Genomic DNA, 26,347 nt, shown 5'->3' on the forward strand with positions numbered 1-26,347 from the left:
GGCCGGGCGCTGCGTGGGGACTGCAAACGGCGCTCCCGGGCGACGCCTCCCGCCCTTTCGCTTCTCCCCCTCAGCTGGGCCGAGCGCGCGCCGCGGCCGTCAGCGGCCGGGTCGCGAGCCCCGCCCCGCCTCGGCTAGCCAGCGCGCGCTCGGCCGCCAACGGTCTCCCGCGCGCCCACCCCGCAGGCGGGCGCGCGCTGACGTCACGGGCGGCTCCGAGGGGGCGGGGCGGAGCCGCTTCTCTCAGGCGGGGTGTAACCTCTGCCCTCCTCGGCCTTTCGGTCTGGCGGCGGAGGGGCAGCGCGCGCGGAGGGGAGCAGAGCGGCCGGCAGCCGCGGCGGGAGGCGGCGCGGCGCCCGGCGGTGAGTGCTCCGGTGGTCGCGCGGGGACGCGGCCGCAGCGGGGGAGGGGGAGGAGGGGCGGGCTGGCGGGGCAGGCTCGGAGGCGATCGTGGCTGCCGGTGGAAACATGGTGTCACACGTGAGGCTTATGTAAAATGAGCGGCGTCCGGCGCAGCCAATGGGAGAGGCGCGCGCACCGCCCCCTCCTCTGTCCCCCGCTGGCGTCACGCGCCCGCGGCCAATAGCCGTGCGGGCGGGGCGGGCTCTCCGGGCTCAGTCACGTTTCTGCCTGTATGAAGTCGGTGCCGGGCTGCGCTGGGCTGAGTGGATGCGGTGTGCGTGGTGAGTCGGGCTCCGCCGGGTGCTCTCCCCGCGACCGGCCGGGGCTTGGGGGGGGGGCCGCGGGCGCCCTGGCCGTGGCGGGAGGGGGGCGGCGGGCGGCAGCCGTGGGGGACAGAGGGGCTCCCCCTCCTTCCCCGTCTCCCCCGCCCGCTGGGCCGAGGTTACGTAACCCCCGCGCGCCGGGGCTCTCCTGTTGCCGGGGAGACGGGACGGGGCCGCCGGTGGGGCGGGCGGCGCCGCGGGGGTCCGGCCCGCTGCTCCCGCCGGGAAGGGGGCGGCTGGGGTTCCTTTCAAACCGGGGAGGGGGCGGCTGTGACGCGACACCCCTCACCCCCGCCCCATCTCAGACCATAGTGGAGGAAAGGGGCGCCGGCTTTGACTCCCTCCTCGGACCGGGTCGGGCCGCGGGGTGGGGAGCGCCGGAGGTGAGTGTGGTACGTCCCCCGCCGATCTCGGACCGGGAGGGGGTGTCCGGGGTGGGGAGCACAGACCCTCCCGCCTCGCCCTCTCCCCCAACACAGGCCGGGGCGGGAGCTGGGGGCTCCGAGGCGCGGCTGTGCCACGCCGCCCCGCCGGTGTGGGGCCGGGCTGGGATGCCGAGGGGTTGGCGGTGACCCCCGCCTCAGAGCGGGAGGGGGGCGGCAGTGCCCCCCGCCTGCGTCTGGCCCGGGGTGGTGCCGCCGTGGGGCCGCGGTAAGGCCAGTGTGGAGGAGGAGGAGGGCGGCGGGGCGGCTGTGGCTTCCCCACCCCGCGGCCGACGGGAGGTCCCGGTGGCGGCGGGGCCGGTCCCTCGGCGCTGCCGCCGGACTCCGCTCTGGCGTCCCTGGCGGTTGCGGGGCGCGGGCTGCGGCCGCATCTGTGCGAAAGGTCAGCGCCGGGGTCCGGAGGGAGCGAAAACTGGCGCGGGCAGCACCTTTGGGGAACACGTGGGTCCCGGTGCGGTGAGCGTGGACCGCGGCCCCGCACTCCGCTGTCCTCCTCTTGAGGGGACAGTGATGTACGCAGCTGGCTGGGTGGCTTTTTTGACGGGAGGAATTGTGTGGCGGTAAGCAACAGAATCTTAGCGCGTTACTGAGATGCGTGAGCTACAGGTAGCATAGGCAACAGGTGCTGTGGATTTCTTTTTTTTTTGTGTTGGCTATAGTTGCAAGGACACTTTGTTCCTTGAGACAATGTGGTCGTGCTGCAGTTGACATTAGTTGCATGCTACTACATGCTTGATTACAAAACAGTTTATGTAAGTACAGTTTCATGCAAATAGATGAGCAGTATGGTAACAGTCAAGCTGATACTTTACAACTGACTTTTTGTAATAGGTTAGGATAGGATACAGCATTTCTCTGTGTACCACAGGAGCTTAAAAAGCCCTCAGAGAGGTCAGTATGAAGTCTCTGGTACTTGGAAACTGAAGCACTTTGAAACTGTATTCCAGTGAAACAGTAACTTGGCTGAGACAGTGCATGTGAAGGATTTTGAAGAAACATATTGGTTTATGGTTTTAGGCTGTAAGATGTCTTTTTCTTTTCCAAGTGTAAGACTCTGAGGTTTACTGTCTTGTACATCTGAGATTGAGTGGCTACCACTTACATATTTACCAAGTAAAGGGGAAAAGGTGGAAATCCTGTAATGATTCTAGTGGTAAGATTGTCTGGTCGAGTCAAAAGTAAAGTAAAAAACTGATTTAGTATAGTGAGAAACTGTTTCAAGTTGCCAGTATTGATTTAACCACAGAGTCTGTTTACAGATGATGGTTAATGTTGGTTAGTTAACATTTGTCAAAACTGCAGCTGTCGTTTGGAGCTGGCTTTTGCTTATTGTCAAGGTAAAATCAAAATTCATCACAATGATGGCAGTGAGGAGTATCTCCTTGAATGCAAATGGTTAGTTTTGATAGTGTAAGGTTGTTGGTAAAACTTAAGGATGTCAAGCTGACAGCTAAGGCCTTGATGGTGTGGCCCCATTCCATAAACAGATCCTATTGTATATTAGATGGTTTGAGGGCGTTGAACCTGATGAAAATTTTCATACCTTCTAGCGTGCCTCAGTATTTGCATGTGTCCTTGATCTTCTCAGCCTTGGGCACAGTGCTGTTTATGCACTTTACACAGCAGCTCTTGAATACAAAATCTGGGAGCAGGGCCTAGAATTTGATTCGTGTTAGGGAGAGTGCCCACATTGTTACGCTCTAACATCAGGTTCTTTTTGCTCATGCTTGTGTGTGTTTGCATGCTCTTATGATCTTTCTTTTTGTTCTTTCTTACTGAAACTTGCATTATTTCTCTAAAGTGAGGAAGTTTCACTGGAGAACTGGACTGTGTTCTCACTTCATCCAAGGCTTGCTGTTAGCCTTGCGATTAAGGCACTGTCCTGAGGTGTAGAGTCCTTGTTCTGGACTGTGGAGGTTGCTTACCTCCACTAGTAAGACATAATGGAAAAGAGAGGGCCTTTGGCCTAGAGTAGAAGAAAAAAATAATATCCTTCAGTTTTGGTGGTTTCAGGTGTTTATTTCAAGGTAGAAGGGAGAATGCTTTAGTTGGGTAGCTGGCGTAAGCGTCCAACACTACAGTGAAAGAGTGTGGCCTGTCCCGTGCTGTGAAGAAGTGTAGTTCGGTTTGATCTAGTCCAGAACGTAAAGGCATGGAAAGCAGGATTTTGGCTTTTGTGCACTTTCTTCAGATTCAGCAAGTTTTCTGGTTTCATTAATGATCCAAAGATTACATGGGTTTGCTGGGCTTTTTGTTTGTTTGTCAGTTGGTAGGACTTGTTGTAGGCTTCCTATATTTGTTTTAACACATGAATACTATCTGTGAAAATCTAAGTAATCTTCATTTTTACAGCTTACTCGTATTTCTTTTGGATTTCCACAGAGAGGCATCAAAGAGACAGCATATTGTGGCAGCTCCTTGCATAATACCTTACTTTTCCCCTTTTTTTTTTCCCCCCAGTCATAAGATTAAAATATGTAGCAACTCCATTTATGAAATAAACTTACTTGAGCCTGTCCCAGGACAATACATTTTTATAGTAATAAATTTTCCCTGTGAAGAATCACATTTTTTTGAGTAAACTGGGATTTTGATGGAGTTTAGCCATAGTATGAGAATAGAGTGAAGTGGGGAAACTGATGGGAAGAGTTCTGGATTTTTCTTCCACCTCAGACTTTATTATGACCAGGAAGTGTTTGGTTTAGATACAGACTGATAAACCCTTTTTTTTTTTCCTGGGTTCTTGCCACACCGTTATTTCTCTGACATCTTTACAATATTCAAGTGTGCTTTACAGCAGAAAAGGGTTTTTAACCCCTTAAAGTTGAAGCACATCAGCAAGGTACTGTGGGATGAGGCATATTTGGTGTGGTTTAAAAGCAAGTAGATTACCACTAGCCAGTAGAACAAGTATATTATCACTAGATCAACTGTAGTGTTTTATATAGGGTTGCTATGGTTGGCCTATGTTGAAAGGGAACATCATGTTCTTAGCAAGGTGTTGTGTAATACTTGGCATGAATGTCCTGTAGACACTCTGTTATACTCACAATGTTACCACATCCTAATTACTAGATAATCAGGTGTTTCTGAAAAGGAATTTTTGTGTCCAGTTTTGGTTGCATGGCCTAGAATTCCTCTGAGGATGGTGGATTACAGAGATTTTTAACTGGGTTGTCTTGCTGCATTCATATTTTCCACACCCAGTTATATCCTGATTGTACAAGTTTTAAACTGCTTGAATATTTATTATGTTAACCTAGCTTGTCAAGCTCTGAACAGCAAATGGGTCAATTAATACCTGTATTATTCTTTGCAATATAATTTTATTACTCTGAAAGGCTTTGACTTGCACTTTTGGTACCGATGAGGTTGGATGCAGAAAATGGTGAACTTGAAAGTAATGCTGCTGATGTTTTGTGTACTGTGTAAAAGGTGTCTGTCCCCTTTCCTGCTTTAACTGCTGTGTTAAACTTAGCCACTGCTGTAGTGGGGGCCAGGCTGTTAATGTTGTATGTGTTGTTGGTAGTAAGATGAACCTTTTGATTGCTAGTTGTTGGATAGTAAGGAACAACTCCACCTTCTGACATGTAGAGGGGTTTTGGGGGTTTGTTTCTTCTTAGCTACAGGTGAGATACTTCACAAAATGAAGTAAATTTGAAGGGCATGGGAAAATATAAGGCAGCAGTCAAAAACACACTTCATGGGCTAATGGTTTTGCGATCTGTTGCTGGTATTTCTTGTGGCCCCAGGCCACTTTTATGAAATACAGTATGGCAGAGAAGACCAAAATGAAGGAGGGTCAGATGGTTTGGTTATTATGCCTGCAAAAGCTGTGGAGGGGTTCTGAAGCTACTCCTTAGAGCGTATTCTGTTCATGCTGACAGTGAGCCAGCAACCATATGTTGCAGGAAGACACCTGAATACATGGGAATCTACATGCCTGAGTGTATGCACAGTGATCTGGCACTCTAGTAAGTGGCTTAGTAGATCACCAGGTGTGCTTGTGCAGCCTGCTTGTACTCTGCCTGCTAGAAGTGCTGGAACATGGGCAGGCCAGGCTTCTGTGCTTCTCTTTTGTATTTCTAAGGTTATCCTTTTAAGTGTGGATAGGGTCTTTATGTCCAAATGCTTGCACTGGACTTGTACCAGTCCAGTACAGAATCCTCTTACTTGGTCCTCTCTCCCTCTTGAAGAGTTCCTGAGGGACAGCCGCAGTGTACTAAGTTTCATGCAAGTTGCACAGGCGGTGGTTCTGAAGAGCATATTTTCCCTGCTTATCCACATATGCAAGTGAGGTTATGAGAACTTTTTGTGTGTGTGTGATAGCTATTGTAAGGTCAAGAAAAGTTCTTGTACAGATGTTTTCAGCTGCTCCTGAACTGCTGCTGAAGTAGTGCGTGATAGTCCTAGAGAAGCCTTCTGATTTCTCTGACTTTTTTTGGTAGTCTGATTTAGACAACTTTGCTTGTAGGACACAATAAGAAGTGAGACTAAATTTACCTTCCTTGAGATATTTAATCATGGAGTATGCTTTTCCTTTTTTCTTAATTTTTCTCCCAATAGAAAGCAAAACTTTATTGGGGGTCCTGAAGGGGTAGAGGCTCAACATGCTGTTTACATGACAAGAGGACTGAAGTACATGGAGCATGTTTCTTGGGGCAAGAGTACAAGGTTATTCTGCAAATTGTGTGAGCAGGCTGCAGAAGTTCAGTGTTAGCGGTACCAATATTCATCCTGAAAAGATGTGATAGTGGGAAAGAGAGCTCATTTGTACGTCAAAATGTCTGGGAAAGACTTCGGGGTTTTGCTTCTAGCTGTTTTTGAGCATACCGTGGTAATTCTTAATGCTTGTTTTTTCTTACAGATTTCCTTGTATATAATGGCTTTTTAAAATTAGAACTGGCTTTTAAAAAGTAGAACCAAAGGTATACTGCCTTTCAAACACCCTGTTCTAAAACAGAGGCACTTCACTGTTAAATAACGCCTGTAATTTTTCATAATTGAAGCTTAGGGAGACAAGATGAATTGGTGAGGATGTCCAGTACCTCTCTTTTTTTTGATTTTGCTTCCTATCCTCCTTATTCCTTGCAGCTTTTGTATCTTAGTATAGTTTTTGTGCTTGACCTTATTCCATGTACTTCTATGTTTCTGCTACTTAGTTTCTTTAATTGTGCAAAGATCCTCAGTATATAAAGCACTTCTTTGATTTCAATTACATCTCTACCATGAGTTCCTCTGACTTGAGCTCTTATTTCTCAGTACTTACATAGCCAACTCATAGGACAAGTACATCATGTTGTTAGATTGCCACACTTTGTGGAGTGTATTACTGATGTGATGGGGGCTGTATTAGTAATAGTCAGAGAATTTATTTGGCATAGAGCCTTCCAGAATGGGACTTTCATTCTGACTGAAGTCTTTAACTGTAGCAATGTCTAAAGAGCAGCATTAGCCTGGAACTTTTGTATATGTAATACCCCACGGTGAAATTCTGCCCTTTTTTTTTAAGGGAGGGGAGCAATAGGTGTGCAAATACACTGCTTAATGGAGATGCCAACAAATATTAAATTTGAAATATGGTGTTGTAGATACTTCAGATCTAGTTTCACCTGTAATAAAGGTGAAATATATGACTGCGTGGTGGGGTGTGATAATGTTTCCCTCCTTTCTGTGACCACACTTCCTCAAATGTATCATTTTTGTTATTTTGTTCAAAAAAGGACAAGAGTTGACATAGGCAAATATTAAAAAGTTCTGACGACTGATCTCCGGCTTAATAATTTCTCCGGTTCCACTCAGGGAGAGAATAACGTTTTCTGTTTACAAAGAAAATCTGATGTCTTTTTAAGTTCACACTTAATACAAAGAACTTTAGTTCACCTTTAAGAAGGTACCTATTGTAAGACTGAAAGGAAGGATGTCTATAAATTATCATGGGGCAGGTAAAGGGAGACTGTTTAGCATCTTCACAAGATGTCTTGGCACAGGCTGCAATAATCTTGTCTGGCAAAGGCTGCAATAATCTTTGTCTGTCAGGGGTGTATGTCTATGCTTACTTTATTTTTTTCTTTATGGCAAATACCAACCTGTTGGCAATTAAACTTAGCTCTTGGCCATGGCTTATTATTCAAGGTGAAGGAATAAACGTGATAGAGAATTTCTGTTGGCTCTTGGGGATGATAAGTTCAGATCCACTGTGGAGACTTGAGCACAGGTGGTGGGCTTAACAGAACAAGGAATAATTACCTGAAAGGGTAAAATAAGCTTTGCTTTTGGTCTGGCAGAAAAGAGAACAATTCCTGCTAGATGATGGAGGAGTGGCTCTGACTGCTTTTGGGGGGGCGGGGAGAAGGGGAGATGACTTTGGTACTTGGCTTCTTACAGTTACAGGAAAGCAAATGATGAATTGGGAGCTGGCCCAGGTTGGTTGGCACAGCATAGGTGAGATTGACCCTCCATGAGGTGAACTTGGTGAGTTCAACAATGTGTTGGTACTGTGCTATTCATAGTAAAACCGAGTTGACTTTGTCCTGTTACCTCAGGCTATCTTTTTGCTATTAGTTACTCCATGGGGAGATAAAGCAGCTTTAAAAACCATAAAACCAATCTAAAACTGGAAGGAAATTAAATAATAGTGGTGCTGTGGGTACTTCAGGAATAGAAGTGACTGGTGACATAAGCTTATGTCCATCTAGGAGCCATCACTTGAGGACTGAGGGATTTCTTTTTTTTCCTGTTTGGCCCTCTGGGACGTAGCTAAGGAAGCTTCTTTCTGTGATTTTTATTTTATTTTATTTTTTTAACAGATATAAGTAAAAGAAACATAAGTTTTAGCAAGCTGGGAACAGCTTTTGCTTTAAGAATGCATACTTGTATTTTGGAATATGAAACTAGTCTTTGTCATGATGTTAATACTTTTGCTTAGCTGAATTAGGTCTCTGAGTCTTTCACCTACTAAGGCTAATTTGGAATTTCTATTTTGGTGGTGAAATGTTTTAAGATTGTAATATGTGGAAGAAGAAACATAACTTGAATTCAAATATGTGATCCCAAATTTTTTGCTAGATAATACTCATTGTTCAGCTTGGATGCTCTCAGATGAATGAATGGTTGATTTTGAAATACACTGTGTCGGTATCTGTATTATCTAAACAATGTTCTAACAATAAGTGAAGATCATGGAGATGGAGTTTTGGGGGTTTCTTATGTTTATAAAGGGAATAGAATTCAGTGAAAACTAACTCTGTGCATTGCTCAAGGAACCAATTTAGAAGTTAGGTTATAATAATAGTAAATATTTTTATCAGTAAAATTTCTTGCATTTCCTCTCAGTTTGTATTTGTAGTCTTTATAACTGTTGTTCATCTGTGGAATACGTATTTTACATGGTTGGAATTGTATTGCATTACTAAGTGGACTTGATTTATGTTTCATAAATAACTTTTTATCTTGCTTATAAAACTTGGTGTGTTTTTTGTGTGTTTTTTTTTATAGGAATATATTGATGACACTTTCAGATTTGGAAAGATCATGATTAGTACATTCATTAAGGTAAGTGTCTTATGTTTTCCCCAATAAAGTGTTTTATAATACCAGCTCTTTCTCAGTGAGTCTGAACTGATCTTTTGGCGTTGCTGCTTTGTATGCTTCCTTTGAGCTGTAATGCGAGAGTGCTGAAAAATAAAAAGATATTCAGGGCATTAAATTTTTAAAGACCTGTGTGTAAATCATGAAGCACATGGAAATTATGTGGATTCTCTAAATCTTTAGGAAACTGAAATTTAATGTAGTGGGCCATATCAAGTGCTACATCTGCATTGTTTGTTGTGCAGAAGTTATTAATAACTTCCAGTCTTTTGCTCTTGCAGGTGGTTTTTAAGGAATTTTAATGAAAATTCTGGGGTCCAGAAAACAAAGTAGTTACAATAATTAGGATGATAGCTCAGGAGGAGAAAGGAAAATGTTATGCTTCTAATCTTTGATTTAGAAAGCAAGTCATAGCTTCCAACAGTATTTTTTGGTCAGTTGTGCTCTACTTGCTAACAGGCTGATACTATTCTAAATCTCTGTTGGAGAAGTTGAACACATGGCATCAGAGATACTGACTTAGGCATGTTTATGTTCAATGTGTGAGAAGCTGATGACAAAGCTTATTACAACTCGGGTGGGATGCATGGTGGATTAATAAAGCAGAATAGACGGTCAGAATTTTGCAAGTATTTTGAAAATTAAGAAAAGTTGATGGTTATTGGAGCAAAGAAAGGAAACGGCTGAGAGTTTAAAGGAGAATGGTGGAGGCATGTCATATGTGATGCAAAGAAAATTTATCCAAGTGGTTTCATTATATGTGATCTGATGATGGGACAATATTGGCCCAAGGCAGGAAAGGGGAGGATAGCAATTGTGGGTAGTACTGTAATATTGCAATACAGATGAAATTGTAACTGAGATTTTTGAGGATTAATACTATAGGGTCTGATTAGTCTAAATGATTGAAAAAAAAAATTACTGTTTTTCTATGGCTACAAAATGTGATCTGAATAGGTTCTTTAAAGCTGACAACATTCTCTTTTCAGTGCTGCAGGTGACTTCAGTTCTCTACAGAAAGTGAACTTGGTTGGGATCCTGTAATACAGGTGTGTTCCCTAAAGCAGGTTGTTCATTCTTTTCTAATATATGAAGTCTTTTATGCTTAGAATAGATAAATCTAAGTATCAAAGGAAATGTCACAAGTTCTATGTTTTTTGTATACTGATAAAATTAGACTTCCTTCTGTGGAAAAGACCTTTTTGAGATGCCATACATGGATGAACTCTTTTAGTTCTTTGGGATTTGGGCATACTCAGTCACCTGTGCGTTTCCTCTGATAAAGAATAGAAAACCAGAAGATTAGATTTAACTGCCTCTAATTCTACACAAACTGATAAAATGCCTGGTTTGAATGACTTGTATTTAGTTTCAGATAAAAATCCTTTTGGTGTAGATTTGTCTTGGCTTTCAGTTAAATTGTAGAAAGGCTTATGAGAATTTTATGTAGTTTGCAAGGACTGTTTTTTCTTAATGTCTTCCTAAATTCGTTAAGTAGATGAAGCAGATATGATACCCAATTAAAATGGTACATGCTGCTACTGTGAATATCTTCTTCAAACCAAGACTTTAAGCCTTTTTTACTTTTTTTATCTATGAAAATGTCATGATGGAGGTCATCAAATTAGAGAAGTACTATGTCACTTCACAAATAGTCAGACAAGACCTTGTGGCTAATTTCTTGTAGATTAGTGAAGGTAGAAACTTAATTAGTGAAAGTAGAAACTTAACTCCATTAAGGAAATACAGATTACAGGGAGATGAGTTAGTGTGAGGGAATTGGAAGAGCTGTCTTTAAACCAGGATTTAACTAGTGCTGAAAGACATTCCACATTTTCAGTGTCCAAGCTAAAAATTGTGAAATCTGCAAGTAGCTCCAGATATGGCAATTTCTAATACTTATCGTGGTCAGAGATAGAAAGCTTATAATTTAAATCCTGTTTTATCAATTTACGATAGAGGCAAAACACTTAAAGAACTGATATATGCAGATTTGTATCATAATCTGAGACTTGTAGAACTTGTATCGGCTTTGCGACGTTATGCAGAATGGAATGTTGTGAATAAATTCTTCCTTAAGTCTGGCCAACACAAGTATTACTTTTAACAGTTGGTAGACGTGCAGCATTTTAAATTAAGGCATGTTAACATGGGCTGTCTTCCAAAATGGTTAGCTTGGGATTTGAATGCTGTTCCAAATTTTTGTTCCAGACATTCCTTCTTCAAATGAAGCAGTTAAAGTGATGTAATTGTTTGCCACACAAATGTTGATCTTCTAAACTTTTGATTTTTATTCTACTATTTTTTTGTGTTACGTGGCAGTAACATGTACCAACGGACTTAGTTTCTTAGTTTCCTAGATTTAATAGAAGAGCTTTCAGATTCCCTTTTTCCTGCTGAAACTCCCAGTGTTTTTCTTGGGAAACTGTTTTTATTAGGGAAGAATAATAGTGTTGATGGACTGTGTTAGTACAGACTTCTGAACGTAAAGAAAAATTATTTTTTTTTTTTTTACACCCCCTGGCCCTGCCCCTCCCTGTGACGGCAAGTGAGCACTGGAACAGATTGCGCAGAGAGGCTGTGGTATCTCCATCCTTGGAGATACTGAAAAGTCATCTGGAGGCGGTCCTGGGCAGCCTCCTCTAGGTGACTGTCTAAACAGGGATTTGGACAAGGTGACCTCCAGAGGTCCCTATCAACCTCGACCATTCTGTGATTCTGTGAATTGAAGTTTCGTAACTGCCTAGTAAACTCTTTAATGCTCATACCAAGCCTACAGTGATGTAGATGAGTTTAGTTCAGGTGTAAAAATGGTATTCTGACCAAACTTCTTAAGCACTTGGAGCTCCTGTTGACTACATCAGGCATTTTGCTTTATTATCTACTGGAGAGGTTGGTCCTTCATTCTTAGTGGCTGTGTCAGCCCATGCGGACTATGTACGTACTATGCGTGTACGTAGTATCATACCATATCAATAGTGAATTGGGTTATTTTATCTAGTGTAGAAGATTATGTTATTTTAAAACTCTTTAAGACCTTATTTTAGACCAAAAGTGTTTAAAATGCAAATTTGTATCTGATTCCTCTGCTGGATGACAATTTCATGTTTAACCAACATTTATATGCATAGGCATGGCAGAACTGTGAGCATCTCTCTGGTATCTGTTTGAAGAGGACACTGTTGGGGGGCCCAGGTATTTCTTTTATATTTTATAGTTATAGAGGTGTCCGGACTCTGTAATGGTGAAAGATTTCCAGTAGAAGAGGATGAAACAAGAATTAAATGCATGTGGGAGACTCTGGACCTAGGCACTTCATGCTTTTGATGCTAGCTGGGAGGGAGCTTGATAAACACTTTTACCAACTTTTCATAGAAAAAAACAGGTAAGAAACATGAATAATTTTTATGATTCATGTTAGTAGGAAGATGCTTCCCCTCCTGCCCACCTAGAGTTTATGCAGAAAATACATTGTTCTGTGTTTGTTTTATCTTAGAACTGTGATTTCAGTCGTATATATGCTCACTTAGAACTATTTTTTGCATATAAACTGGGAGTTACCTTATTTGAAGCTAAAACATTTTTAGACTAAACCCATTCTTATTCTTAAATTCAGGTTTGAGTTTCTTCATTGAGGAAACAATCTGGTTAGAAGCATCCTTACCAGCCCTGGCCTGGTGCTTATGCTGACCTCTTCCTGTATAGGTGGTGCTATAAGTTCAGGGTGGCACTTGGATGGCTCTGGACCAAGGCTATGTCTTGATCTGTTGTAAAGTGGCAGATGTAAGCAGTGGTTACTTAGGATCACCTTTATAAAGATAACAGTAACTTCTATTTAAGTAACAGTCCTGTGTTCAGGATTCTCTTGAACTGAAAGATGAATTCTTATCAGCAAATTGTGAAATGAATGCTGTGAAATTCAGATTTTATGGAAGCACTTGTGATATTCTAGATGCTGAATGCTGTGAAATTCAGATTTTATGGAAGCACTTGTGATATTCTAGATGCTGATAATTTTATCTACATAAGTAGAAAACTAACTTATACCTCATTCCTTGTTAAGAAAAAGAGAAAAGCTTGTTTATGACTTGCCATGAGATGAGGAATCTGTTAAAAAAGAAAGTTTGTTTATTTAAAAAGTCTTGCAGGAAATTAAGAATCTTCTGTTATTTTTTTCTTATAGTGAAGTCTGAGAATAGTGCCATCTTCCCCCCCTCCCCCCCTTCTTAGATAGTGTCATAGTGAAGGTATTCTGTTAATTGTTCTGTCTCTTGCCACAAAAAAGTGAAGCTCTCAGTGTTACTGCTGGTGAAGTTGTACAGTTAGACAAGTCACTTCTTGGATTATTGTTTGTCAACATTTTTTCCTAATGTTTTGCTGCTACCAAGTGTTTAGTTATTGTCTAACTGCACAGGGAGAATGCATTCATTGTAGATGTTAATTTTCAATTTTATCTAAAATGGCATGATATGATTAAACCCCTGCTAGTTATTTGTCATACAAATGAGAGAACTTTTACCATTTTGCAAAGCAATTATACAGAAGACGTGGAAATTCTTCTTGTTGATAAGATCTTCAGTAAAATCGAATCCTGACTGTTAGGAATGTCTCCTCTTGGTGCTAGTACAGTTAAGAGTCCCTAAATAATCACGTGTCTAAAGTATAGTCATAAACTATGGTGTGCCTCTTGCCTCATTTGGGAATATTGGTGAGTTCATGTTAGTTGCAAATTTAGATTCAAATCTTCAGATGTTCTCCTCTTACTCAGTTCTTGAAATAGATAATTTTGACTCTGGATTTTTAGTTTTTCATTCTTTAAATGCCAGTACTACATGTGATATTTTTTGTGTGAAAAGAAATCTGGGAAAATATGTTTTTTGAATGTAACCAGATCTCCACTGAAACAAGATTTTTGAATTTAAATGCCATAGTTTCAAAAGAAATTTGCCTCCTTGGTGCTCTACAGCCCTCCTTCTTAAGAGGGTTTTTCAAAAGCATAAACCCATTATTTCTTCAAGTGTTTGTCCATACACATTTTGGTGTGTTTTTCTGGGGACACTACAGGCTGTTTCCATTGTGTTAGTGCAGGATAAGGGAGCTACTGTAGCTAATGAATAACCAGAAGACATTTTCTGCACATCTAACCTGGCATACTAATGCCTATATTTGTCCTTAGTGTTCAGTGGAACTGTGTTGCCTTTTTGATACACTGCATCAGGATCTTAAAGAGTCCTAGTCTTTGCCAGAGTGACTGTGGGAGGTTTGCTTTGTGTAGAAGAGTAGAATATTTTGTAAGCCAGTTGCCTTAAAATCAAGCTTAGCTGGTGCCAATTTAAGATTAAAAAGAAGTTTTTATTTACAGAGTCAAAATAGATAACCTCCCTGAAAAGTTTAGAAAGATGGAGCAGAAAATAAAGAAAAAAAAACCTGGCTTACAGTACTTGTCTCAAGATCAAACCTAGAAGAGCTCTTGCTCTGTTTCCACGTGACTGTCTGCACTTGCTTACTGAACTTGGTGTGAACTGCAATTACCTTCTTCTAACTGTGGTAACGGGAGAGAACCTCTGACTGGGACAGCATGCTAGCTTTTATCTTTTCATTCCTGTTTGGGTATTGATTGGAGATTTAGTCAAGCATATAAGTGGGATGAATATGTGCAATTTATTACGGCATTTTGACTGAGATTAGTTTCAACATTAATTAATCTCTCTGGGATGACTGACCAACCCTCTGTGCTCCTGAAGTATTTGCATGGTGCTTGCTATGCATGCAGATGTTCCACTTAGTCTTCCTCTGTCTGAGAGTAAAGTCTAGGCAGATGCATCAATTCTTATCTAAAATTACAGACACAGAGCATGGTGTAGGGTAATTGCCGTTCTCTTTTTTTTTTTTTTTTTTTACAGTTATTCCAATCTCTTCTTAGCAAATATCTCCAAATTTACAGCATATATTATCATTGCTACTTTGGGGGATCTTGGCTTTTTTCTTTCGTATACAAGTTCTTGCTTTAGAAACGCTCACTCTTCCTTCTTTCCCCAGAAGCTCTTGGAAGTCTATCATAATGTTGTTCTTGTTCCTTCCTGTTTATTTTTCCTGTATTCCTTACTCAGTGCCTCTGGCACTGAGGCTTTTGAGGTTTTGAAACAGAAGAAATTTTGTGCGAGACTGACTTTCAGTGACATTAATCTTCCAGTCCTGTCTAAGAACACTGTTCCACCTCAAGAAGTTGCGCCAATTCTTCTTGAAAGATACCTTTAGAAAGGTCAAATTTGTATCTTCTCTATTACTGGGATACTCATTTTTGTTTCTGGCACCATTGTATTTGGGCTCCAAACTGTAGTCACTGTAATGTAGTTATGTAGGAACTGCATAGGTACTTACTGTGGGCAAAGCTGCAGAAGCTCTGGCATGTTGCTAGTTAGAGACAGAAGTAACACAACTTAAGTGTTTCCTGACACAAGTTTCTGCCAGGTATCAAGAGGAAGAAAATCACGTTATCTCCTATAGGCCAGTACCTATTCCTTTTCTGTTGGTGATTCTCTTAATTTGAACTCATTGCTTAAAATAAATATAATTCTAAAAAACCCTCAAATCTTGACTGTCATTGAATTACTGAGTTCTTGTTCAAGGAGGCACAAGAAATTCCTCAAAAGTTATTGGGCAGCTTCTCTGGCGTGCGCTCTCTTCTCCCCCCCCCCCCCCAATATTTTGGGAATGGTTCTCTCCCACCTAAGGAATCACTATTGAAGTTTCCTACAAATACCTGGCAGAAGCTAGCCTAGGTGTCAGGGAAAGACGAGAGGAGATGAGACAATAGATGGTATTTGGAGGTGGAAAAAACTACTCATCAGTGGTTTAACAGCTCAGAATTTCAAACTGTAAGACTCTACCTGCCAGCAATGGCACAATATCATTGACTGTTAAACTTCCAAAGATTACAGAAAAGGCTTTGGTGAAATATTTTTCCAAGGAAAGCTTGTTCCAAAAAAATATTTGTGGACAACTCTTAAGGCTGAAAATACTATGGCATATGTAATACTCATTGGCTTCAGAATTCAGGAGAAGAGGTTTCTTACATTTAAAGACTGAAATACAAAATGTTTGCATTCAGAGCAGGGAAGCTGTGGTACAGTCACTGCTCTTCCCATAAATAGCACAGTTTTCCTGATATATGTGTTACTCTAATATTGGGCTAATTAGAGAATGTAGGGCTACGCTGAGAGTCTGTCTTCTGGCAGGTCATGCTTATGAACCTAACAATAGTGATTTATATAGTTGTGGTGGGTTTTTTTTGTTTTTTATTTTTTTAAGGGATTTAAGTATAGCAGCCCACAGTGTGTGGGGTATGTTGGTTTTTTTGTTTGGCTGGGTATTGGTGTTTGTTTTTTGTGTTTTGTTTTTTTTTTTTTTTTTGAGCGCTTTTCCCTCTACCTCTGAAGAAATCACGTAACAGATTACTAGCAGATAGTGTTGTTTTGGTTATGGCAGTATGTTTTTCTCTTGTATCTAAAGCTCTTTCCAAGTAGCATTTGGTCAGAAAAATGGGAGCAAACCCCTACCTTAGGCACAGAATATAGCATGAGGAATGTTCCATCTCGCCCTAAATTCCTATATCAGACTTCCTTTTCAGGTGATGCTGTGGCTGTCTTTTTTCCAAAAGCTTCATTTTAATCACGATGGGGGTTAACTTGTGTAATTTTATTGTGCATAAAGCATTTATTTGAAGTGGACAAAATGCTGTAGGTGATCTCCAAGGTTACCTTTAACCTTCATGGAGAAGGTAAAAAGCCCATCCCATTGCTAGCTGAGTAGTTTGCTGGAGTACCTTTGCTCACTGAATCCTGTATAGAACTTTACAACCTCAGTGCCCTCTGAGAAATAATAGTACAGATGACATGTGAAAAATGGCTTGAGAGTGGGTTCCATTACTTAACCAGACAGATGCTTTTACTTCTGCAATGCTTGAAGTACTAGTAAGATCATTTCCTGGGTGAGAATGGATTAACATGTTTCTAAAAAGCTCTTTACCTCTAGAGTAACAGGTTTATCTCATTGTGCTGTCCATATAGGTATTCCTAGTGCTACCTTCTATATTCACTCTCCTGAGGCCTTTGATGTTTTCAGTCACTCTCAGGCAAAATGAGTCATGGCTAGCCTTGCCTTGCTAAGCATGGGCTGTGGTACTGCAGGTAGTATCATGGGTACCACTAAGGCTTATTAGGAGCACGTGTGGTGAGAGTGGACTATATACAGGGACAGAATGTCATTAAAATGTCTAGCTAAGTAAGGCAAGTGAAAGTGTGAGCTCTGTCTACCAGAGAGATGAAATCAGAGGTGAACCATCTGATCTAGTTATTCATTGGCCACCAGAGTATGTGCCATTGTGAAATAATATTCTTTTATTGCATGTTCCAGTTATCTAATTTATAAGACAGAAGTGGCTTACTTAGTCCAGAAAAAACTGTTAGAGCTACTAAAGTGTAATTTACTGCCTGTATACTACTGTTCTATACAACAGCATAACAGGATATCTATTTAGTCTGGATTAGAGTACCTGAAGTGAATACACACAGAAGTGAAATGTTGGTATATTTTACTCTAACCAAAGGGTTTTTTTTTTATTATTACCTATAATGATGTAGTAGTGAATAATCTTGTAAAGAAAAAAAAGTTATTTATTTATCTATATTTGTATACCATTACTGATAGCTTAAATGAATATCCTTAAACTACACTTCCTCTTTCAAATAAAAACAGATAACTTGCATATTACTTTTGGCCAAACGAGGAGAGGAGTAGTATTTTCTTCTGAAAAACTCAAAATAAATGTAAAATGTCTGGAAAAACAGCAATTAGGAGGGTAAGAAAATAGTTTCAATGTTTTTTGGGGGGGGAGAAGGAGAGTTAAATCACTGTGTTTTAAATGGATATTAAGTTAATGTTTTCTCTTACAGGCTTTCTAAAACATATATATATTTATTTGTGTTTAAAAGGAAGCTGCTGCAGTTCATATTAGCAAAACTTAGTTGCAGATTTATTTCTTTGACTCTGTTATTCCAGTCAGAGGCATATTAGACAACAGTTGTAATCCTGAATATTTTAAAGGAACAAAGAGGAAGGAACAAACATGATTCCATTGTTTTAAAAACAACACTTTTTTTTCTCTGGTGATGAATTACATTGTATAGAGAAGCTTAGTTCATGGTTTTGCAGTATTGTTGTCTCTGTGGACTGCTGAAATAGATGAGGAAGTTAGATTAAATATCTCTTTTATTCATAAAGTTGAACTGCTCTCTAGTAGTTCACCTTCAATGGCTCTTTAGTTCTTCTCTTAGTCTGTTAATTTGCTTCCATATATACTCTGATTTTAAGCCTGGTGCATTAGAATTTGATTTTAAAGCAGGGATTTTGTTTGTTTTAAGCTTACTATTCTTAAAAATGCAGATCCCCCCCTGAACTAGTGGTAATCAGTAGATAAAATGATTCTCAGGCTTATTTGTGTTTTAGAATTTTTGTTGTTGATAAATAGGCGGGTTTGTGTACTTAGTTCGCTTGTTCCTGCTGTGTGTTCAGTCAACCTACCTATGTGGCTCTTGTACAAAGAAAGAAATGAAGAATTGGTCAAAATGGCAGAACTGATCTTAAAAGAAAAAAACAAGACTAAGTATTTAAAAAAACTCCAACCAAACAACCTCCAAACCAAGTAAGGAATCCTCTGATGTCTGAATGGAATCTTTTTGTTTATCAAGGTAAATGGGAAGCCAGGGGAATGGTTTCACTGAAAATAATAATAGCTATTATCCAAATCCAGGCAGTAAAATTGTCAAGTGTTAAGTAGGAAAACAGAAAACAAGAGAATATTTAAACTTAAAGGAGTTTTTCATGTTTATTCCACTTTCTCTTTTTGTGTGGGTTTTTACTAGAAAATAAATACCTTTTCCACAATAAAACATTGTTAGGTTTGCAATTATATTTAACTTAAACTTTTCACTGTTCAAATGCTGAATATATTAACCATGAATATCACTTACCACGTTTAATTTCATCAGTCAGTGAGAATTCCAGTTTGTCAGCAAAGGCAAACAAGAAAATAATTTTTCTTCTTCCTTCCCTTCCTCCTCAGATTTGTGGGTCTATACTTCCAAACAGAGTTTGTACAGAGAGAAAATTCTGAATATGGCTTGATTTGCTCTTGATCTTGGCAGTGTTTCTAATGAGTGTCCCATGGACTCTATCAAGTTCAGGGCATTCTACTCTAGCCCTGAGGAGCAGAACCCTGAGCAGCAACCTGGTATCAGTGAAAACACTTCTTCGTCATTCTCTTTGAAGGAGCAACAGAAAATGAGTGATTATTCTGGACTTGCAAATAACCATAGCCAGATGATTGCTGAAGATTCAGAAATTCAGACAAAGCCTGAACACTCTCATGAAGTTCTTCAGGAAGATATTGAAATGAGCAGTGGATCCAGTGGAAATGACTTCAGTGGAAATGACACAAATGAAAACTATTCAAGTGGGCATGATTCTCATGGCCATGAATCTGATGAAAATGGGAAAGATTCAGCAATGCTTATGGAATCATCAGACTGTCATAAAAGGTAGCAGCTAATATTAAATGAATTTCACTTTTATTTTTGTCACTAAAGGCTTTTTCCATTTGAATCTAATTTCTGAATAATTATGGTATAAAGTATTATCTTCAGATTGAAGCTGAGTGGTCACTTAACTTGTACTCTTGTATGATGTAAATTGTGTAATATACTGTAATTCATAAAAAAAAGGTCTCCAGTGTTCTGTGGGGCCAGCTTAATTTGAATCTTTCTTATTGTTGTGTGTTTAATTGGCCTTATTTATATATTTTCTTGTAAACCTTTTATAACTGTATATCAAAAAGTGTCAGTCTAGAAGTGTAAGGATGCAACAGTGCTATTTTCATCTTTTAAATAATAACTTAGTGTACAAAGCAAAGCTACAGTAAGAAGAACCTTTTTAGACAAATGTGTAACAGCTATAGTTTCCATTTGTTGTATGAGGCAAAAGCTTTTAAAGTTGTTTTTTTCTAGATAGCCAGTCATTAATAGGAAAATATAGAGCTAAAATGAACTACAAGTTGGTACAAGTAGGTTTACTAATTTTAATCTCTTTCTATCTTTCCTTATCCTAGTTCAAGCTCAAATGCATTTAGTCTGATGATTGCAAACTCCGAACACAATCAGTCTAGCAGTGGATGCAGGTAAATTAATGTGCATGTATTTTCAGTAATTTGCATGTATGTAATGCTAAATGCTGACAACTAAATAGTGTTATGTTTTAGTTTTTTGTTTTGGCTAAATCTGGAGGAGTACATAAGAAATCCTTTGATTCTCTTCCTGTCCATAGTCAGTAGCATGTCCTATTAACCACTTGGTTAAATTAGAGCTTTTTGTTGCTGCTCCATGCAAGTTGTGCGATAACCTTGCAAGTCATCTTACTTTGTTTTGATTTCGTAGCTTAACTCTGTAATTTTATTTTTGGGGTTCACTTTAAATATTGCTTCAGCTCTAGTGGTTTTTTGAAGCTTTTCTTTAAATTTTCTGCTCTTCAGAATTTAGTCTGAAGCCCTTGCCTGGGGACAACCTAGTAGTGTTTTAACATCAGAATTCACCCATTGAGTTGGATGTGTTCTGATGTCCAGCAGCTATATCATCTGCCTCTCCTGTGTTCCCTTCACCAGGATTCAAGCCTCAAGTCTGTAAGGATAAACCAACATCAGCTGCAGGAATCACTCTGTATGAACTCTGCTTCTGACCCTGATAGCCTTGAGAAACCTGATGGCATTGAAGGCTCAAATCTGGACACTTTAGAGTGCCCTACTGTAGTTGCTGGGTTTTTTAAGTCAGTTTCTGATCAGGAGACCAAAACCTGATCCTGAGCAGATCAAGGATATCTAGCTATCTCATGCTGATGTTAAGACCCCTATCTACACGTACCTATGACAGTGTTTCTGCCTGATGCAGTTCCTAGAAACGTGGTAAATAAAAATTACCCTTTTGCACCATTTGGTGCTTGATGAATTTTTTTTTTTCTGTCTGCCTTCTAGGCACCTGGATATCTTGTTCCATGCTGTATTTTCAATTGGAAATTGTGTTCTGGAGTTCATGTTGCTTAGTATGAAAGACAGAGTGAGCCAAAGGCATTTTTTAATCTTCTTTTGCCATTGATTCCATTTTCTTCACTGCAAGATTTTGGCGGGGGGCTACTCATTACAGTTTTTCTGATACCTCTTTATTTTAAATTTCATTAATAGCTCTCTGCTCAGAAATAAATAGGAATCCAGATGGTACAGTGTTCTCCCCAGCTTTCAGGCTCAGTGCTAGAGGGTTACAGAGCAGAATCTGATCACCTCTTGGGAATGGGAGGCTAAGGATATCTACAGAATGATCTTTAAAGAGAAGACTAAAGTAGGCTGATAAGCTATAGGTTTAGTCTTTGATTCAAAGACTACTGGGCTTTGAATTCAATATCAGCACCAACTAACTACTTAGTTTACTATCTGTAGGTACCTTTCCAGTTCACTGTCCACATAAAGCAAAGTGGAAAGGTCCTGTCTTTATAGAACTTGCTTATTCTGTCCTCTGCAAGTAACACCTTCCCTGTGGTTGGCTACTGTGGCTGACGCTACTGATCTTTGGAAAAACATTTTTGAGTTGTATAACTTATTTTCCAAGGAGGCTTGTCTTCTATCTTTGCTGCTGCTGCAGGCTAATTTGGAAAGGCTTCTTTTCTTGCAAGAGAGTCTGGCCACTCTCATGAAGCATACACAGAGCACAAAAACAGCAGTATGCTCAGTTATTTCATAACCTTTTCCCTCTCTCTTCCCTGCTGCCAGCATAGAGGGTTCTTCTGTTAACAAGGCCCTGTTTGACTGCATCAGTCCAAACTGTCAAGCCACACTGTAGATGTGATTTTAATATACAGCATGAACATAATGTTTCCCAAGGGAGTACTATACTCTTTTGTCTTATCCCTTGCTGTTATTTCTCAGTACAAAATGACAACTGATTAAGTGAATGCTGTTTCTCATAGTACATTATGATGCAAGCAAGAACAATGTGTATTCTCTAGTAAAAGCCAGCTTTGTTGCTTTCCAAGCATTTTTGGTGAAATACATCCAACATCTGTCAGATAATTGATCTACCTGAAGAACTTCTCAAACTTCCCAGAAAAATGTTTGGAAATCCTCCTGAAAATTACCTGGAAGCTGAAGCCACTTTATTGAGCACTTCAGACAGGGCAGTGCAGTTGCCAAGACTATTATTTCCTCTGTTAGGGTAACTTCTTAGAGACTACCATCAGGTGTTAAGAGAAGATCTTCCTTTTGAAGGGAAAGAATTTATTTTCAGGAAGGTTTAACAAAAGGTATAGAATCTCTTTGATGGTTGTGACTGATTAGCTTTTAAAATCTACTCCAATGAGAAAGACAAGGTGATTTTTCATTTTAACTGCTTCCTACACACCTGCCACCCATCTTTGTCATCCTCCCTTCCTTTCCCTTCCCTCCTCTTCCTTTTTGATTTTGTCAGCACTTCTTAATAATGGGAGAAGAGATCAGGAACTGCAAAGGCAGGCGATAATTTTCTGATGTTGGTACTGATAATCTCTGTAGTTTGACCTTCTACACTGAGACAGCACTTCTGAACATGCACCTGAGAAATGTGAATGCAATTTCTGTCTCCAGCCTCCTCTGATTCTTTACCCTACATATTTAGTCAAGTTTCCTTATCTTATTTAATGTATTGCCATGCTTAACTGAGATACTTTGTTCCAAGGATTTCTCCATTTGTTTTGTTAACTTGATGCTCTCCCACTGCCATTCCCTTTTCAGGGACCTTTCTTATGAGAACCTGCTCGAACAGGAGGTGAAGACTTGAATGGACCTCCTGCTTCTCTCCTTTGAAGTCCATGAACATTTCTATGAGTTTGAATTTGAAAGGAACTAAGGAAAATACCACTAAAAAGGGAGGAGGGAGACTGGCAAAAAAAAAAAAAGTTCTCTGGTGCTTGGCTATATGTACTGTTGCACATACAGAGTACATTTTACAATAAGACTTCAGGTGGTGGTAAATCTTTCATTTTAAATGATTCTAGCTAATTTAAGAATTATTGTAAGTTCTGAATGTTGATACTAAGTACTGGAAAAGTTAATGCGGCTAGCTGTACAAATTTAGGTATGTGACAAGTATCAGAGTGTATTTGGGCTTCTATGAGGATAACGTGTCACTTCAAGCATTCAAGTGACATTTTATTTTTTGTCTTTAATCTTACAGTAGTGAGCAGTCCACTAAAGCCAAAACACAAAAGGAATTGCTGAAAACATTACAAGAGCTGAAAGCTCACGTTCCTTCTGAAAAGAGAATTAAAGGCAAATCTAGCGTTCTAACGACGTTGAAATATGCCCTTAAAAGCATTAAACAAGTTAAAGGTAATCAAGTATGATACTACCTAGATAATGCCAACCTGGATAAAATTAATCATTTAAAATGGGGATTCATATGTGGTTGTCTGTGTAAAGCTAAGTTTATGTTTGTAAACCTCTCTAAACAGATGCTTTTATGGCGTTCCCATTTGTTGGCTCTGTTAACTTGTATTCCTTTGGGAGTTAAAGCAGCTCCCTAGATGCTTGATATTTTACTGATATTTTGTTGAGTTGTAAATTGTTTTCAAATTAATTTTCTAATTTCATACTATTTGAACTGTCAAACAGACCAAAATATATGATCATGCACATATGGGTATATTAAGATGGGTAAATCTGTTTAGGTTGCTGATGAGGAAGCTCTACTGAAGAGAAGCTAATGTGGAGTAGTACCTAGATTTCCTAACCGCCCATTCTGTCCTTATGCCAAAAAAGATTTTGGCTGTTTAACTGCTTCCAGTCTGGATGTTTACTGATGACATTTTTAATTCTGAATATAAGTTGTTCATTGTTCTTATGTAGCCAATGAGGAGTATTACCAATTGTTGATGATTAATGAATCCCAGCCTGCTGGACTCAATGTGTCATCTTACACAGTGGAAGAAGTTGAGACTATAACCTCAGAATACATCATGAAAAATGCGGTGAGTATGGTGACCCAAGTCTACAGTATGTATTGAAAATGTTTTCTAGAACAGGAATTCTCAGGCATGCCTTTTTTTTTTTTTTTTTTTTTTTACAAGGTAAGAGTTGGTAGCTAGGCCAATAAGCTGAAGAAGCTGGCTTCTGCCTTCTAGGGGATGTTGAGTAGAAACTCTGAGCCTTTGCAGACTTTGCCAATAGCACCGTGATCTAAGCTTTTTTCTGTCAGGTGGGAAAGAAGTAGTCTAAGCTCCTTGGTCCTCTGAATTGTACCTCGTGCTCAGAGATGATGGTGTGACATACCTCAACATCCATGTGATATAATGCACTGTAAGACATCATTAGTTTTCATTTTGGAACACCTGCTAAGGTTGGAGTGTAACTCTTTCCAAATTGTAGTCAAGGCACACTGAATTGTTTCAGCTTATCCTTATCAGTAGGGGTTATTGAATGTTTTACCAGTTCTTTGTGTTAGTGTGACTGAAAAGTGATGAAAGTGTTAGAATCACTGTGTTGTGTCCTTCTGTGGTATTTGTCTAGTCTTTGCAACTGGTATAGGCTTACTGTGTGATCCAGTGATACTGTGTCGTCTTGTCTAGATAAGAAGAGATATGACTATCAACATAGTTTTTAGCAGTAAAATGATAGTCTGAAATTTTTTTATTATTATTATTTATTTTCCACATTCCCAGTGTTTTAGAGATATATTATGGAGTTTTAAAAAAATAATTGCATATAAATTTATTAGACTACTTTCACTTTTTTCCCCCCGAAGCCTCTACCTGAATATATGAAGTTCTAAAATCAATAAAATAATGTCATGATGGGGGATGTTTGCTAGCTTGAAGTAGGTGGGTTTTGTTGTATCTATGAATAGTAAAGGTTACCCACAAAGTAAAATAAATAGGAAGTCTAGAGTACAACTGAGAACTTTAGCCAAGTATGATAAACATTGTTCAGTTGACCTAAATCATCTGAGTTTGTGAAACCGGTATTCTGATGACAGCTCTTAAGTTTGTGTATAGTGTTAGTGGATAGAGCACTAAAGGTTATGACACAGGAAGCTCTTCTGTGTCAAGAAGAAAAACAATGTGAAACGATACAAGTGGGGTGTGTGCATGGTTGTGTGGGAATCTTTTTCTACCTGTCTACTTATTATTTTACTAAGTGGTTTAGAGCACTTTTTTTCATTTTGTAGTGGATGAACAAGCTAACATAAGCAGCCTTTCATAAAACAGTGGAATTTCAGAAATGCAAAATATGCCTGTAACAAGCACAAGGAAACTGTGCAGTTTTATAGCTGGAAGCTTTTTAATTCTTAATTTGTAAATTCATTCTGCATCATAAAAGTTGAGGCAATGATATCTAGGTCTTGTAACCTGGAAAGATGCTAGTGTATTATTCTTACTGCATAGTTCAAAAAGTGTACTGTCTGTGTCTACTTCATAAGCAGATTAATTTTATTTTATTGCTCTCTAAACAGATGTGGCTTAACACTACTTCCTTAATTTTTAATTTGAACTTTTTAATGATTTTATATATTAAGTATATTTCTGAGAAATACATACTAGATTGAAGAATGTTTTAAACTGTCTAAATAATGAGATTTTTGTTTTTAGGATATGTTTGCTGTAGCTGTTTCTTTGATTACCGGGAAAATTTTGTACATCTCTGATCAAGCTGCTTCTATTCTCCGCTGTAAGAGGGGTTATTTTAAAAATGCCAAATTTGTGGAGTTCTTGGCACCTCAGGACGTCAGTGTGTTCTACACTTCTACTACCCCATACAGATTACCATCATGGAATATTTGCAACAGAGCTGGTGAGTGATCTCAACAGCAGGTATTTTTCTGTCCTTCTTTCAGTCATGCAAATACTTGAAATGATTTTTAGTATCCTTCCATCCTTCTCCATCACTTTTTGAGGGTATAACACAGATGCATTATTAGAACATCTCTGAGCAATATTAGAAGTATAACACACCTTTATAGATCAGCAAGGATTGTCTGTTGTCTAAAAGTCTTCTGAATGTCATTGTTTATTGGTTCTCATGCCCCTTTCATCCAAATGATTAATGAAAACACAGTAGGTATTCATGCTGAATAGTGGGTTTGCTTTCCACACTTACTAGCAATCAAATGACCACAGTTTTTATTTAAAATTTCTTTTCTTCAGATATAAGAGGGATAATATTCTGCCTCCTTCCTTTCAAAATGGTTATGATTTGAATACTGGACAACATGATTACAGTATAGAAAGATGTACTTCCTACCATCACTGTGCATTCACCAAGTGTAATCATATCTCTATTCTTTTAACCTTAGAAAAATGATGTTAAGCCAATCATCAGTGATAATGGTGAAGGATCAGAGGCACTTGATATTTGTTTGTGGGAGGATTGTTTTACTAGTGTAGCTACAGCTGTTAGGAATTGAGAAATGGCTGCCAACTATTTTAACCAAACACTTGAAATTCAAGGTCAGCTCTTAATGT

At 39.6% G+C, this 26,347-nt stretch overlaps 1 protein-coding gene across 14 annotated transcripts in view; it reads left to right on the top strand.

Annotated features, from left to right (window-relative positions):
• Nucleotides 1-231: 231 nt before the first annotated feature.
• PER2 (period circadian regulator 2) overlaps nt 232-26,347 on the top strand; it is a 50,703-nt gene continuing 24,587 nt past the window's right edge. The window contains exons 1-11 of one of the 14 annotated variants that reach the window (XM_075031923.1): nt 611-683; nt 8,666-8,722; nt 9,748-9,807; nt 11,890-12,143; nt 17,516-17,618; nt 18,332-18,507; nt 18,882-19,356; nt 19,923-19,991; nt 23,065-23,219; nt 23,736-23,857; nt 25,475-25,676. In XM_075031923.1, coding sequence (XP_074888024.1) covers nt 18,983-19,356; nt 19,923-19,991; nt 23,065-23,219; nt 23,736-23,857; nt 25,475-25,676 — 922 coding nt within the window. In that variant the 5' untranslated portion in view covers nt 611-683; nt 8,666-8,722; nt 9,748-9,807; ... (2 more) ...; nt 18,332-18,507; nt 18,882-18,982. Of the gene's footprint in view, nt 363-610; nt 684-8,665; nt 8,723-9,747; nt 9,808-11,889; nt 12,144-17,515; nt 17,619-18,331; nt 18,508-18,881; nt 19,357-19,922; nt 19,992-20,020; nt 22,858-23,064; nt 23,220-23,735; nt 23,858-25,474; nt 25,677-26,347 lie in introns of those variants that run through there. The other 13 variants (XM_075031926.1, XM_075031924.1, XM_075031929.1 and 10 more) reach the window with 13 other exon arrangements.

This window comes from Buteo buteo, chromosome 7 (genome assembly GCF_964188355.1).
Source record: "Buteo buteo chromosome 7, bButBut1.hap1.1, whole genome shotgun sequence".
Classification (NCBI taxonomy): Eukaryota; Metazoa; Chordata; class Aves; order Accipitriformes; family Accipitridae; genus Buteo; species Buteo buteo.